The sequence below is a fragment of the Gossypium hirsutum genome, chromosome A13, assembly GCF_007990345.1.
Source record: "Gossypium hirsutum isolate 1008001.06 chromosome A13, Gossypium_hirsutum_v2.1, whole genome shotgun sequence".
In the NCBI taxonomy this organism is placed as follows: Eukaryota; Viridiplantae; Streptophyta; class Magnoliopsida; order Malvales; family Malvaceae; genus Gossypium; species Gossypium hirsutum.
Genome location: NC_053436.1, coordinates 111,567,111 through 111,583,553, shown reverse-complemented (window position 1 = coordinate 111,583,553; position 16,443 = coordinate 111,567,111). Strand labels below are relative to the sequence as shown.

General features: G+C 33.8%; 3 protein-coding genes and 1 pseudogene across 3 annotated transcripts; 1 reads left to right on the top strand and 3 right to left on the bottom strand.

The window, feature by feature from the left end:
- Positions 1–3,717: 3,717 nt before the first annotated feature.
- Positions 3,718–5,362, bottom strand: LOC107957679 (expansin-A8). Its single transcript, XM_016893228.2, has 3 exons — positions 4,899–5,362; positions 4,502–4,814; positions 3,718–4,310 (listed from the first exon to the last, which is right to left on the bottom strand). The coding sequence occupies exons 1-3, from the start codon at positions 5,029–5,031 to the stop codon at positions 4,007–4,009; spliced, it is 750 nt and encodes a 249-aa protein (XP_016748717.1). The 5' UTR covers positions 5,032–5,362; the 3' UTR covers positions 3,718–4,006.
- A 1,744-nt stretch (positions 5,363–7,106) lies between these two features.
- On the bottom strand, positions 7,107–9,603 carry LOC107957681 (bZIP transcription factor 18-like; annotated as a pseudogene).
- Positions 9,604–10,648: 1,045 nt separating this feature from the next.
- LOC107957680 (RING-H2 finger protein ATL73) lies at positions 10,649–11,167 on the top strand. The gene has a single exon (XM_016893229.2). It carries the CDS (start codon positions 10,649–10,651, stop codon positions 11,165–11,167), a length of 519 nt encoding a protein of 172 aa, XP_016748718.1.
- Positions 11,168–12,018: 851 nt separating this feature from the next.
- On the bottom strand, positions 12,019–14,179 carry LOC107957678 (trans-cinnamate 4-monooxygenase). The gene is given in 3 exon segments (NM_001327661.1): positions 12,019–12,617; positions 13,154–13,287; positions 13,395–14,179. Coding segments are annotated over 3 exon segments (1,518 nt in total).
- Positions 14,180–16,443: the final 2,264 nt, after the last annotated feature.

Sequence of the window (16,443 nt, the reverse complement as noted above, 5' to 3'; positions counted from 1 at the left end):
TCATCATAGAATATTTAAGAAAATAACTCAAAAAAACACCATTGAAGCGAATTCTGAAGTAGATTTCCATCAAAATTGAAGATTCTCAGTTAATTTTTCAGGAAATTATAATGAGTTTCTTCATTTCTTAAGTTATACTATATCTTAGATGTTTTTATTTACTATTATGAATTAATTTTCTAAATACATATGAAGATAAACCTTATAATGAATTTTGTCTTTTGATTTGATTTTACGCAATAAAGACGTAGATCTTGTTCTCAATTACGTGTGTTTAATTCTTAGTTTAATATTTCTAAATTATTGATTCATGTTTGATGTGTTTAAATCAAAGGGGGAATAGACCCTATTTAAGAGTAAATCTAGCGTAATTAAGTAGAATTACATGCAATCCTAGAAATAGGACAATATAAATCTATTAGATTAGAGTCAAATTTAATAAAGAAATTCATAAATCGAGTTAATGTGATAATAAATGTTTTAATAATAAAGAAATTTCAATTAATCAACCTAAACACAGCTGCTCTTATTTTTGAAGATAGATATTAGAAAACTTTAGGAATCTCTACGGATCAAGATTGAAGAAATTGCGTAATTTAGATTGATAATGACAGATGAAGTTTAGGTAAATTCTTTCCTAGGTATTGCTTCGCTTATTGGTTGGTTACTCGATTATTTTTATTGGTTAAATAATAGAAAAACGGTAATTAATAGTACTTTTAGTTTTCATAGGAACGATATATTTACTCACTGTAGCTATACTATTAATTGATAGGTGCACTTGCCTTTGTCGAATTTTTAATTTGTTTACGACTACATCAATCCTTCTTCCCCATGATTACCTCACACCTCATCTTCCAAATCATCCAATAAAAGAGCAATCTGGCTTTTCATTCTACTACCATCAACAAGACTAGATATATTCTCAAAAATATTTTTAGAATTATGTAACTCGAATTCTTGTTAAAGTAAAATATAGTGGTCAATTGAGTTTGGTATCATGGGTCATCAACTCAATTAAAAAAATTAAAAAAAAACAAATCAAAATAAATGATAACTAAGGGTTTGTAAAACTTTAAAATTTTAATAAAAACCAAAGCTAAAAACAACCACTATTTACTTCAAAAACTACCCACTTAAAATTTATTTAATTATTTTCTCAAAATATAATTATTTTACATAAAAATATTTTTTACAAAAAAAATAGTATTTTTATTTTAATTTATCTTTTCTTTTTAAAATTAATTTTTTAGAAAAACAATTTATAAATTATAAGTGTAATTAAGTTATTAAAAAAAATCCAGTGGGTGAAAGGTAATCTAGTATGTATTAAAAAATTAAAAATATATATATTTAATTGAAATGGATGTCACTAAAGTCGGGCATTTAAAAATTAGTATTGTATGAAAATTGCATAGTTTAGAAGACAATGATAATTATTATTTACAAGCCATAAATTAAAAGAAATCAATCATTAAGCTATAAATATTGTTTTTATTATTATTTTAGAAAATATACTTAATTTAAATTTAGGTAATTATTTTAGATTAAAATTAATTTTGAGTTTGGATTGGAGGGATTTAGATTCTTGGCACGCATGTAACTTTGAAAATTCATGGGATGGCTGTTAGATTCTGTTGATGAAGAGAGAGGAAGCAGCTAGAAGCGTGTGGCTAAAAGTTAGATGATTTTATAGTATTGGGAAATATTGCTACCATAAAATACGTGTCATTTTATTCATTCTTATCCTCGTTCTCTCTATGTATAAACAAAAATGATGAAGTAATTAGTTGCGTCAATGTTTTTGCCTTTTGTTACATTATATAGCTACCTCAAGGTCTAAGGTGAAGAAGAACAAGTCAAGTAATTAATTTGCATATTCCCTTTAATTTTTAAATGATTAGCACATTTTTTCATTATATGAGTAATTTTCTTTTTAACATATGAAGAATGATACTATCCAACTTCGAATAAGTTGTGACAACCAGCATCCATTTCAAGCACTAAAGGAGGGCAGGTGAGATGGATCTCAATCTTATCATCATTTACTTGTTGAATACAAAGGCTATATTGTCTCTGTCCCACCCCACTTACTTCATGTCTCCAAAGTCAAACATGCGAAAATAATCCTTTTTTCTTTTATTGAATTAGTTCCGCGAACCCACGCTTATCACTTTCCCTTACCTGCTGCAAGCATCATTCAGGATACATCATTCATAGTATTGTAGCTAGCATAAGTCACATACGACAATTAGCCGCCTTGAAGAGTCTTATACTTTGTACGCTACTGACAATAAGCGCTGAAGGCTAAAAGAAAAAAAGTAAGGATCATACCAATAAACAATGTGCTGACTGTCTTAATTATATATACTCTTGGTGCTAAACTGAAGTATTCATTTTTTTGCGCATATGACGTTAACGTCTTTGAAATATATTTATATATAAATATATTCAGCCTCTTTTATATATATATATATATATCTGTCATGGATCACTTGCAACAAATGACGCATGGAAAGGAAACAAGGGGAGACCTGATCTTAATCATTAATTGACTGATTCAAGATAAAGATAAAAGGAATGAAATTAAGCTGAATGCAAGAGTTGTGACAAGAACTTTATTGCAAATTATATATAACAATGGAGCAGCTATAGTATTTGTACCCCGCTGGTTGTCACTCGTATTTTTGCAGTTTGAAATTTGTATGGGGATGGTGATAGGGTTAGGATATGTTGGTAATCTCCAAGCGTGCGGGTGCAGGTGTTGTCCAGTTTTTTTTTTTTTTTTCTTTGAAAGGAGATAATAGTGGCACTACTAGGCTAGCAATTAGATCACTGGAGCTTTCTGAGACAAGTAACGAAAAGAGAAGAAGCCTATATTATATATCCTAGGATCTGCTGCTTCCAAAAATAAGGAATGAGGAAAGGAAACACAGAAGAGTGTTTGAAGTTGGGAGAGGGGAAGGGGTGTCCTGCGCTATTAAAGCAATCCCCAAGAGACACTACCTCTTATTCTTACCTACATTTTCATTTATTGTAAGGAAACCACAGCACACCACAACTGTTTTAACTCAATACTTCCATTAATGTCATTCACCTGCTGTTGCTCTACTGTCTCCTTTATATGTACATTCACATTTTTCCTACACGCAACTTTTTTTCTTTTTTCTTTTTCTCAAAGGAGGAGGAGGTAATGAAAACTCTATGCTATACTTCCGTTTTTTTTTTTTTTTGAGAAAACTCTATACTATACTTAATACTAGTAAATTCATTTATATATACAGCAACAACAAGAGGCTTTATATAAATTTATAACTGTAAAATTAATGGCACCAACCCATCTCTTCGGCTCTTAATTTTCTATCAATCGGAATGACCGATTTCATATTGTTTTTCTTAATTTAAATTAATATGTTTAAAGGATAATTATCTAATTTTCTCTAAACTTTTGAAAATGGTAATTACAATTGAATTTTTTTTTAGATTTAATTCATCAAATTTTAATTATTTTAATATCAATTCAATTAATATTCATTGAAGGAACATGTCATGAACCGATTGTTGTTCACCTTATGAAAAATGCATACTAATAAATTCTAAGATCAATTAGTTTGAAGTTAATTTAATCCAACCTCTTATCACTTGTCACTATATATATATATACATATTCATTTTACAAACTCCTGGAGCCATCAAAGCAATCAAATATAATTAGGATTACATAGAAATTAATTAGTATATTATTGTAATGCCTTCAAATATATAACCAATACCATATATGTTTACGACTGAACTGCTACTTATGAATAGAGTAAATTAATATATGTGCGGACGCATTTTTAGTCACCTCAGCATTTTCTACTCCACCACAACTCATTCACAAGTCACAGCACTAGCCAGCAACTGTTACATACAGATTTCATCTGCCTCTTCATTCAGTAAGCAGGTAGCAACTAAATATACGTATCTTTACTACCCTTATTAATTCTACCTTAGAACTGGATTTCTAAAATTGACCTCCTTCGAAAGTCTGACCAAACTGCCAATTAGCAGGCACCACGTTGTAGCTTGTCACAGTTCTACCGTCACTGGTGGTGACCTGGAAAGACAGGCTTTGTCCATTGAGGTAGGAGTTGCTCTGCCAGTTCTGGCCCCAGTTTCTAGACATGGATTGCCACCTCATCTTGAACCCTTTGATGGACACTGCGTTAACATCTCCTGCACCGCCCACATTGGTGATTAACACCAAGTTGAAGTAAGAGTGACCATTGATGGTGAATCTTATGCCTCCTTTCTTCACGCATGCCACCCTGCCAAACCAACACATACACTTCATTGTCACTGCTATAGTATATACTAACTTATCCAACCAGACCCAAAAAAGGGAATCTCTTTATCTAGATTTTAGACCGTCATGTTTATTCAACCATTCATTGGTTTACAAATTTTGTTTTGTCCGCAAAACTATGGAGCATAGATATTATTTTAACGATCTTCTCACCTTCTAAAGACAACGGGCACAATTCCAGCTCGATATTGGGCAATTTGCAAGAAGGCGGGCTCTGCCAAATCAAAATGTTTGAGAGGAGGGTTGCACCACCCACCATTATCATTAGATAAAGCAAAATTAGGAGGGCAGAAGTTTGTCGCAGTGACAGTTATTGTGCCAGAGAGGCACCATTTGGGATCATCATCGCATCTCATCTCATAGCATGCTCCACAACTCAGGCCATTGTTGAACAAAGCTGTGCTTAGGGCTGCATTTTTTGTTCCATACCCTTGACTATACAAGTTCCCGTAGCCACATGCTCCTCCTGGAAATATTCACAAAATATTTTCAAACCACAGTGAAAGGACGTTTGATGTTGAGCATTAGTAATAGTGTGGCATGCACTTACCCATTGTGCCAGAGGCATCATCGCCACCATAGAAAGTGGCATGTGCATTTTGCCAGCTGCCGTATGCTCCAGCAAATCCATGCAAGTTTAAGCTAAAGCAGAGAATAATGAGAAGCATGGCAGAGGAAATCATTTGAAGTAGTAATGCTTATGGTACAGAGAAAGAGGAATCTGAGCCTGAGATGTTGTGGGGTAATGAAGACTGATGATTTGCGAAGCTTTGGGTGGGTGTGAGTAATGTACAATGGCTTTGAAGGGAAGAGTGTTTGCAATTTGCAATGCATTTATAGGCTGAGCCTAAGCAGGCCAGCAGCAAATCGGGAGAGCACATGCACTGACATCACATGAATGCATCTGTATGTTTGCAGCTTTACAAAATTATTGCACTGCTTTTTTCTGGGTTGCAATATATATTAATTGGTTGTGCGAGTGAGTGCAGATTTCGAAGCTGCTGAGTTGGAGTTGGTAGACTTCCATGCATTCGTGCAAGCTGATATGTACAAATTCTGTTGGAAGTTGGTCGCCTCACCTGTCATTCACATGCCCCATGGGATGGGAGCCAGCTTGTATTAATTAATTATTAATTAGTTAATCCATGACGTGGAATTTTGGGGACGGCGCCCAAAATTCAGGTATGCTACATAAATGCAATGCAATTCTGGCTAGGAGAATTCCGTGCGTGCATGCACATTCTGGCTTCAATTACACCGGTTTTTTCCTTCAATAGTGAAACAGATTAGACTATGTTCCATCCAAGACGGGATTAAAAGTCGTATGGTGAAATAAAATGGATAATAAATATGGGAGGTAGAAAATTAGAAATATGAAAAAATAAATTTTTTATATGTGTTTAATAGGAAAGATAGAAGAATGATAAGAAATTTTTATTTTTCTCTCCATTGTTTGATAGGGTCGAAAAATGAAATAAAAAATAAACTATTTGAAAAATGTATAATTTTGAATTAATATATATATCTCTTTCATTTTATCTCCTCTAATCATTTCAATTTGGAATGATTGATATTAATATATTGGGATGAAAAATGTATAATTTTGAATTAATATACACATATCTCTCATCATCCCTTCTATTTTCTTCCCTCTCAATTTTCTTCCCTACTAAGCATACTAAAAATTAATTTTCCTTCCTCTTTCCAAATTGGAATAATAAAAGAGAAAATGAAAAAGATGCGTATGTTAATTGAAAATTATGCATTTTTCAAATGTTTTGTTTTCTTTCCTTCCATTTTCACCTCTACCATACATTTTCTTTCTATTTTTTCATTTCTCCTACCAAAGCACACCTATGGAAAGAAAATTTATATTTTTCATCCTTCTAGTTTTCTATCTCCTCAATTTCTCATCTTTCTAATTTTCATTCCAGTCTACCAAGCAAAGTCTTAGGGTATAGGAGGGACTAGAAAAGTAAAAATTAAGAAAATAAACTTTAAGTGTGTTTGATATGGAAGAAAAATAAGAAGAAAGAAAATACGAGAAATGATTATTTTCCATTCTCAGACATAAAATACAAGAGATGATAAAATATCAGTTTGGCCCCTACACTATAATGAAATTTGGAATATATTCTCTATACTTTAGTTTTTGACATAATTTGGTCTACCTTCATAATTCATTAGCCATTTTAAATAATTAATATTGTTCCAACAAATAAAAATTATTTTATCATGACAAATTTAAATGAATGTTTTTGAGAAAACATTCATATTAACGTTTAATGAAAACATTTAAGTGTATAAATTATTTGGATTAGCTATTATAAAATCTAGGGACCAAATATTACCCAAAAATAATAATTAAATCTCAAATATAGGGATGAGAACCATAACAAGACTGAAGACAATTTGTACCTAATTCAATAATCCTGATATAAATATAATAATATAACACAAAGATATTTGACACCAAAGAATATTCACTACCAGTTACGTGACACAATTTTTTTAATTATATAATAATAGTTTAATTTTAATTTTTGTCTCTTGAAATTTGAGATTTAATATTTATACTTTAATTTTTTAAGTTACCTTAACTTTTAAAATTTCATTGATTTGTTTAAATAATTTATTTTGATCAAAATTTTCATGTGAAATTTTAAAAATTGTTAATACCATTCAAATTTTTTGTCAAATTCAAATGATCTTTTTAATACATAGCTCCTACTGTGAGTTTTTTTTTTAATTTAATGGTAGAACAACTGAATCTGAATTTTCAAATCTGAAAATATAAAAAAGTAAATTATTGAAAATAAAATATATCAACTAAATTTTAAATCTACTTTTTTAACTTTTAAATAAAGAAATTTGAGGGAAGATAGTTGGAGGATGAGACCAATATGGAGATGAACACTATCGCTATTCCAGCACATGTTAAGAAGTCTTTTAATTTGATTTTCAGCTAACCATCAATCATCATATATGAACATACGTAAAAGAGATATCTTCCAGTTTGAATATTCTTGCCGCTAATGCCAACAATATGCTTGTTTGTAACCGGAAAATCTTGCTCCTCATCGCCTTCAATTTGACGCATGCGAGAAAAGAAGAAAAAAAAAAGAGCAGGCCCAATCCAAGTACGCTCTCTCTATATAAAGGGTAGAGGAGTAGAGGTCCAGTAAGTACGGATCTGCATAACATAACAAATTAAGCAGCAAAAGTTGTCAGTAAACACAAACTTAGGGAAGGATGGGCCGGTCTGGGAAGGCAAAGATGGGATTGATGATGCTGTTGCTTACAGTTTCCATGTTGGTGCTTCATCATTGTGTAGGTGCAGCCATAACATGCGAACAGGTCACATTCCTCCTTATTCCGTGCATTAACTATGGGGTTTTTGGAGGGACAGTGGCTCCAAGTTGCTGTACGGGTATTAAAACTCTGGACGCGGCTGCCAAAACCACCGAAGACCGCAGGAAGAAATGTAACTGTATTAAAGAAGGTGCTGCAAAAATCCCTGGACTCAACTACGACCGTGTTAATGAGATCCCTGCAAAATGTGGAACTACTTGTCCCTACAAGGTCACCCCTGATGTCGATTGCTCCAAGTCTCTCTCTCTCTCTTATCTCTCTCTCTTTTGGATTAGTTGTTAAATGATTGAGTTTAAACTTACACAACTAAAAGCATGATTTTGCTGCTTCTGCAGGATGAACTGATCAGACTCAACCTGGCACTGCCATTGCAAGCGTGTTATGTAGAGTTTCCTCTACCTATATACAATCTCAGTGTAGAAATTTCTATCTATCAAATTAATAAGACCATGTTATGGTTATGGTTTGTCAAATATTCAATAATGCACGGTTGAAAACAACTACAAAACCCTACAAAGACTAAGAAGAATTAGAGAAAAGGATATATACTTGTTTTTGTTAATCAAAGCTATAATATCCTAAATGAGACTAGCTTACTTTAGATTCAAAGAATGATAGTAGCCATAAAGTATAGTCGATTCTAATAAAAGACCTAATCCAACTTCCTGCACAACTGTATCTTAACAAAATAACAAACAATACAACAACTGAAACTAACTAAGCTAACTAACAACTGACTTAACAACTAATACAAACAGCCTATACTACAATATTCACCCATCACACTGACTCTTGAGCAACTTCGACAAACTCCTAGTTTTCCTCGAATCTTGTAAAAAGCTGAACTTACAAATTAATTAGGTGCTCCAATTACGCCTAAATTTAGAAAAATTCATCAATTATAATGATTACCTATACAGAATATAATTATGCCCAAATCTAATTATCAGCGGACTTTTTAAACATTACTTAGATAAATATATAATTACTTGAAGGGAGACTAACCGAGCAATATAGTCAGATCTTGATCAAGTAATAGGCATCATGGATGTTAATTAGATTTTGTTTAATCAACTTAAAGTGAACTCATGCATTACTTTACTAGGAAGGAAAATTTTGTCCTTTGAAAGAAGAGAAAAATAGATGCAAAAAAATGGTATGTTACTTAAAAATAAAGTACTTGTTGTCCAGGAAAAAGAAAAAAGAAAAATCCTTAATTAAAAAAAAAGTAATGGTTTCAGTTCGTTTTTATCACATAAAATTAATGAAATTTAAAGGAGATGGGCTTCTTTTTTCTATTGGAGCATTCAATTTATTCACAAATACGTTTTGCTTGGGATAACGCCTAATACAGTGGTAAGTGATAATTCCTTGAAATTTGTTGAAAAAAGCAAAAGAAACAATTTGCAATTGTCCAAACATTTGATTGATGCAAAATCGAAATGTTATTGAAAAGGAAAGGAAGAAGGAACCTTTTTAGCACGTTTGGGATCAATGTTCCAGAGTTCAGCCAACTTATCAGGAGGCATAGCTTTCTTGGCTTCCATAACTTCGCCGTCAACGGAATTACTGTGCCTGTGTCTAGGACTGGAGGAGGATGACGACAGCTTCTCCACCTCAGAAGGATCTGTAGTAGATTTGTGAGTCCGTCAGTGCAGCGTCGGAGGAGTTGAGCTTGTCGAGGTCAATGTAGGTTGAGAAAAGGTCGTCGACGCCTCGTCGGATCCTCCGGCGTTCATAGGATCCATCATAAAGAGGGACATGTCATGGTTAGTCAAGCGGAAGAACACCTCCGAGTGGGCCCTCCTGGGTCCTCTCGTCATGAATGCACAGCTGGTATCGGCTGAATTTGATGGCGGGAGTGGTGGATTGGCAGTGGGCATGGTTGAGATTGCGGATCCTGAGTTTCCATCACCACCTTGCAATGGTTGTTATTTGTTTGTGTAATTGGATTGAATCACCATCAGATCCTATCCTACCTTATCCAAAGGATGAACCAAATTTTTTTTGATTATATGATCGTTGTATATTTTTTCCGGGAATTTAAGTTTTTTTACAGAAGGAAAAGAAGGGAATTGCCCTTCTGCTTGACACGTTGATGAAATGAATGCTGTCTGTGCCTGCCTTTTAATTCTTTTCCTATTAGTTTGTCTGTGCAATGCACTGCAACTCAAGTGAAGAATGAATGAATGGCATCGCCTTGCCCGGAAGCCTGTAAGTAAGCCGTCACTCTTAACCATTCAACGGTAGTTTTCTGCCCCAGTCCAAACACCGTATTAATGGGATTAACATTTAATATTTATACTATAATTATAGAAATATGAGTTCACTCGAGTTATATTAAACAATCAGTTTTTCACTTTTAAATTGACTTTTCTATTCAAACTTATAAAATTACTCATTATTTATATTGGATATAAATTATATTGAATGTTGTGATATTTATATTTGGTGTCTAATCATTTTTATTTTTTTTTTTAAATTTATTGAATTAGAGGATATTATGCATAAATTCAACTGTCATCAACAATTTTTTTTACTTTTTAATTAATAAAAGAAATATATTTTTTCGCTCTTATAAAAATTAATAATTCAATATAAAACTTTTTAGTAATTTCATTTAAAACCCAGCAGGTGGATAGGATAGATACTCGTGGAACACTAAAAATATCTCTCCTAGTTCTAAGATTTTCAGCTTTAGCTAATTTGGGACCAAAGGCAACAAGATTTTCATGCACAAGGACCATTAATATCAGTGACCAATAGCAGTGGAGCTCAGCTCAGCTCAGCTAAGGTAAGTGAAATTTATCTATGAAAGAAAGGCATTGAGAGAGGAAAGGAGCATTGCCAGCCAGCATATTTGTAGCCCAAAAGCTCTTCACCTACCCACCTTAACCCAAACATTAACAAGTTGTTCATAAACAAGCCATGGTGACTCCTCAACAACGCCCACATCGGCTGTTCCTAGATATGGAAACCGCGATGCCGCCCAGCAGTTTAAACAGCGTAGTTGGGACCTACAACAATGAGTCCAATTTTAACGACAACATGGTGATAGTCCTGGCAGCTTTGCTGTGTGCACTGGTTTGTGCTCTTGGGCTGAATTCAGCTATCCGCTATGTTGTACTATGTGGCTACAGCTTTGGTTTATGGACCTCAGAGCAAATCCCAGCACTCGACGAACTGCCTTCAACTAGTACAGGCCTCACAAAGAGTGCATTGAGCCAGATTCCAGCCACGGCATATGAATCAGGACTAAATCTTACAGTGACAGATTGTTCAATTTGCCTTGGAGATTTTGCAGAAGGCGAGAAAGTCAGACTTGTCCCAAAGTGCAGCCATGTTTTCCATGCTATGTGTATAGACACATGGCTGTTGTCAAACTCCTCCTGTCCATTGTGCCGGCAAGCATTGATACATATAGTACAAGATGCTGGAATTTCATAGTTGGGTTGCCTGAAAGCTGTGGACAGGGCAACCTAGCTTAGCTTGGGAGTTGAGCTTGATTGGTGGCAGTGGCAGTAGTACATATGTGATAATAATTTCTGGTTTATTTGGTATTGTTCTACTGCAGTGCTGGGTGAAAAAAGAAAAGAAAATCGGAAAAGTGCTTTCTGCTTTCTACTTTCTAGTCTCTCCTCCTGTGTACTACTTCTACACTTGCCTTTCTACTAATATCTGTGATGCATCAGAATCAATACGTACGATTACAGATGTACACACAGACAAACTGGAGTTTTCAATGAATATTTTGCTCCCACATCACCCCCTTTCTATTTTTATTTTTTGATGTAACTATATACATAGCTAGCATCAGAGTACTGAATGAATGAGTATCTATCTGCGGTAGATTACCGTAGCTGAGTCCTAGTGAAAGAGTCGCCCTTAAACCCATTCTGATTACCGTTTCTTATACCGTTTCTTACTCAACTTCGGCACTTCACACTCATTCACGCATTACTTGGAGGGAGTTTTTATCCCTTTATAGAATAACACTGTAATAATTTTGGTATCAGCCACATAATTTTAAACCAGTAATCGCCTAGCATATAGATTTGCCCAAAATTAATAGGGAGATATGCATGTTCAAATAAATAATATTAAACTAGTATAACTATTAAGAGAACAACAAAACAATAACCAATATACAAGTAGCGCGTGGAAGGGAAAATATTAATCTTATTGCAAATCTTGATTGATTCATGGATTTACATTGTCACACCTCACAAATATTTTCAACTGAATAATGTTTCATACTGTCTTACAAGAGTTCACTAAAATGGATAGAAGAGAACAAGTTAAAATTGCCTTGGCTTAGCAACAATGGTGGAATGCTTCAAAATATGAAGACTGAACTGTCCACCTTTCTCCGTGGTATCAATTTGAGATTGCCCAGGGGGAGGCAAGAGCTCAAAATTCTGTACCAATCGACCCAAAGTAATACCAAGGATGGGCAATGCAAGAATAATTCCTGGGCAACTTCTTCTCCCCACGCCAAAGGGGAGGTAGCGGAAATCATTACCATTGGCCTCAACCTTGGCTTCCTCTTCAAAGAACCTTTCAGGCCTAAATTCTTCGGGATTTTTCCAGTTAGCAGGGTTGTTGGCAAGCCACCATGCATTTACCAAGATTTTGCTCTCAGCAGGGATATCATAGCCACCCAATTTCGCATCATGCAGGTTCATGTGGGGCACGAGTAGTGGAATTGCCATTCGTAACCTTAAAGTCTCCTTGATCACAGCCTGAAGGTAGGGGAGTTTGTGGGTGTCAGGTTCAGTGATCTGGTTACCAGGTCCTAGAACAGTGTCAAGTTCATGCCGCAGCTTCTTTTGGATTTCAGGGTGGTTCACCAGCTCCGCAATGCCCCACTCGATCGACCACAGTGTCGTCTCAATTGCTGTAGAACACAACAAATTCTAACTCAATAATTTTTGTTACGATAACTTGTCCCCTGTACCCCAAGTAGTGACTAAAACAAACAAAACCCACCAATTTTCACTTAGTTGTTTTTCAAATTAGTCTAAAGAAAAATGATTAAAAGAAGTATCCATCCTATTTTCTCTTTCATTCTTTTCAATTTCATAAATTTCACAAGAAGTTGAAGTCAAATTTTAATTTTATTTCAAAATTGAGTAAAATCAATTAGACGCGCTATTAAAGAGTAGCTGTGGCAGAAACTGTATGCTAAACTCACGACATATTTCCCTTACAGTAATACTAATTAGGGCTATAACGAAGATAGTAGTCCTAATTTATTAACATGCCTGTAACTGTAATGGCCAACTTCTTGAAATATTTACATTTATGCATTTGAAATGAATGCATCAAATATAAAATATCCATAAGGCAGGACAGGATTGATTAGCAGAGTTGAGGTAAAAACTAAAGTGGCTAAGACAGAACAGGACAGGACAGACAGAGCATATAACATACCGGCAACATTGATATTCTCGACAATGTAGAGAACGTTGTCCTCATTGATTTCCCCCTTCTGTTGAGCATCCAAAATATGATCTATGGCACATTTCAATCCATCGTTGTTCATGCTTTTTGTGCTTCCAAGTTTCCTGAAATGAATTTCAGCCACATCATTCAATTGTGTTGTTTACTCAATTCTAACACCAACGTGTTTGCCCAAAAACAGGAAAAAGAAAAGAAACAACTTGATACATACTTCCTCTCTTCGACGAAATGGTCCTTGAAGAGCTGCAACCTCCTGTCCTTAACCTCCTTACAGATCTTCAAGTATCCTCTGAGGAAGGGCCTTAAGATGGGAATAAAATCCCCGTAATTGTATTCAAAACTCTGAGCCAACCGGCTCCTCTCCCCGTTCAAAGCCTTGAGCCTAACAAACAAAGGATCATCCTCACTCTCGAATCTTGTGTCGAACATGATTCTGTACATGTTGTTGTACATCATCAGCTGCAATCTCCTCCTCAAAACGATTCCGTTGGTGGCTGCCTCGGGATTTTTCCTCACGTCCTCCACTACACGAGCAGCCTCGTCCTCCCATCCAAACCTGTACTGCTGCACAACCTTGTTGGTAAAAAATGGTACCGTCATGATCCGCCTCATTTTCCTCCAGTGCTCTCCGTACACCGTGAAAACCATGTCTTGACCCTTACCCGTGAATATATCAAACACTACGTTCCTAGTTCTTGAGCCGAACTCCACTCCCTGCGTGTGGAGCACCTCTTTGGCTAGCTCAGGTGAAGACACCACCACCAGATTACGCTGTCCCATTCGAAGTAAAAATATGTCACCGAATTTCTTGGCCAAATCTGTCAAGTTGCGGTGGTTCAAGTCATCACCCACTTGGAGCCAGTTGCCGAACACCGGCACGGGTAATGGTCCAGGAGGGAGCTTGAACCGCTTGCCACGAAGTTTAGAGATGGTGATGGCTAGTACCACCGCCACGAAAAGGCCCAGGAGGGCCTTCTCCAAGAAGAGGAGATCCATTTGGCTTTGAGTTTATTTCTTCTTTCTTTACTTCGGCAATAAACTGGTGGGTGAACTGAAATTGTTGAGTAAGGGAACGAACTTTATAGAGAAAGAGGGGGGGAGATTTGAAATGGGGCTGTGGCAGGCCTTGGTTAGGTGGGGCTTGTGGTCGTGGTTGCTGGCATGTGTGTGCTCCGGATTAAGTTGGTGAGCTTTGAATTTTGGATTGTTGGATTTATATTTTATGAATATTTAACTTATTTCCTTCTCTCAATTATTAAAAACAATAAAATTATTATAATATAAATTTTTCATGTTCATTATTATTCTAAATGTTTTAAATTTTTATATTTAATAATTTTAAAATTATAATATTCAATCTAAAACATTTGACGTACATTTATTTTATATCAATATTTTTTAGGTGAGTAATTAATATACTTAATATATTTCTTTTATTTATTTTACAAGTAATTTTAAAAAAAATTAACATATATTTTTTTAAGTATTTATTTTATTTGTAGAATATAAAAAGTTTCACTCAATTAAATAATTTCTTATTTTGTTATATAAATATTTTCCTTCACATGACCTACATCACTTAAATAGTATTTAAAAGGTTGGGATCTGTTCTTTAGGAAAAAAGAAAAAGAAAAAAGAGGAGGGTATGGGCTTGGGTGAGCCAGCCATTTCGTTGCAAGGGAGTGGAGTAGGTGAGGTGGTTGGTAATATTTTATATATTAAAATATTCTTATTTGTTGCGATAATTAGCCCAATACCAGATGACAAACACATTTTCAACAAGCAACCAACATAAGTTGACATCGATTTATACATAATAAACAAAAAGAACATAATATATTAGCAGAGAGAGGGGAAGTTTAATTGTAATTTATAAGAAGCCCAAAGGATCGGGGCAGGGTTTGCAACTCTTATTATATTCATCAGGGCGTTATTATAAGATCTTAGAGAGGAATTTATCGCTTATGTAATAGAATTTAATGTACATGTTAAAAAAAAAAACCTTCACATTATTAAATTTGTTATACTCCTTTTTGTGAGAAATAAAATAAAACTGCAAAAATTAATAAATCAAAATAAATAATATTTTGTAAGTTAAACGACACTGCTTTTATGAGATGATATATCTACCACCGCTATCTCCTAGTCCTCATAATAAATACGAAACCTACCCTTCTTAATTTTACCTTACATCTTAATTTCATTTTATGCTTAGAGCTTGGCACTTAACTTTCCACCAAGGTGCTTTGCCCTCCTTTAAAATATTAAAATTTAAATTTAAATTTAAATTCTTTATAATTTATAAAATTTTAAATTAATAATAATAAAATTATATTCTAATTCATTAAAAATAATAAAAATTTGATTTAACTCTTTAAAAATTATATAGATATAGGTTATTAAAATGATAAAATTATATTTTTACTATCGTAAAAATATACAATTTAATTTTATCCCTAAAAAAATTTACAGGCACTACCACTGTACGCGTGAGACTTAAATAATAGTAATTCAATTTACGAAGTAAAATCATAAAAATAAAATATTAATTCTTCTTTATAGCTTTAATTCTTTTTAATAGCTTATTCATTTCAGTTATTCAATTTATTAAATCTATTTAAATTTTAAAATACTATTAATAAATTACTTTTTGTTAATTTCAGTAGATAATTGGTGTACGTAACAGAAATATAGCACTAATAATATTTCATTTATTTTTCAAAATTAACCTTTTTTTTTTTTCTAGTTCTGTTTTGTATTGATGTTCAACATTGATTCCCCTCCCATTATAGTACGCGGAGGATAATTTCTTTTTATTTTTCCTCTCTTTGTTTATATATTATAAGGAAAAGAACAATAGTAGGCTAACTGAGCCATTGACTAAATCATTTTGCCTTGGAACCAAAGGAAAAAAAAAGCCTAAATCATTTTGTCAACTCAAAATTGGTTACAATTTTTCTCACAACTTTTATAAACATAAATTTTTTATTGAAATTATCTAATGACTTTTGGATAACGATTTACTTATTAAAGCATTTATTAATTTATTTGATGTGTAGTTTTAATATATAACAAAATGTTTGCATTACAAATAAAATAGTATACGAAAGTGATATTGATCCAGTAAGCCGAGCCGACTATATGGGTGGAGTTATCGTGGCCCATTATGCACGAAACTGGCGATGATACTATGAAAAAGAAAATAAAAATGTAGGGAGAGCCGTTCCAAGGCTCACCTACTACGGTGGAAAGATACGTGG

What these genes read in the sequence shown, in the direction of transcription:
- LOC107957679 (XM_016893228.2), bottom strand. Translation starts at nt 5,031, where the DNA reads ATGATTTCCTCTGCCATGCTTCTCATTATTCTCTGCTTTAGCTTAAAC. An exon ending in TGATGCCTCTGGCACAATGG is followed by an intron (nt 4,815 to 4,898) that starts GTAAGTGCATGC and finishes GAATATTTCCAG; the next exon opens with GAGGAGCATGTGGCTACGGG. An exon ending in GTGCCCGTTGTCTTTAGAAG is followed by an intron (nt 4,311 to 4,501) that starts GTGAGAAGATCG and finishes TTGGTTTGGCAG; the next exon opens with GGTGGCATGCGTGAAGAAAG.
- LOC107957680 (XM_016893229.2), top strand. Translation starts at nt 10,649, where the DNA reads ATGGTGACTCCTCAACAACGCCCACATCGGCTGTTCCTAGATATGGAA.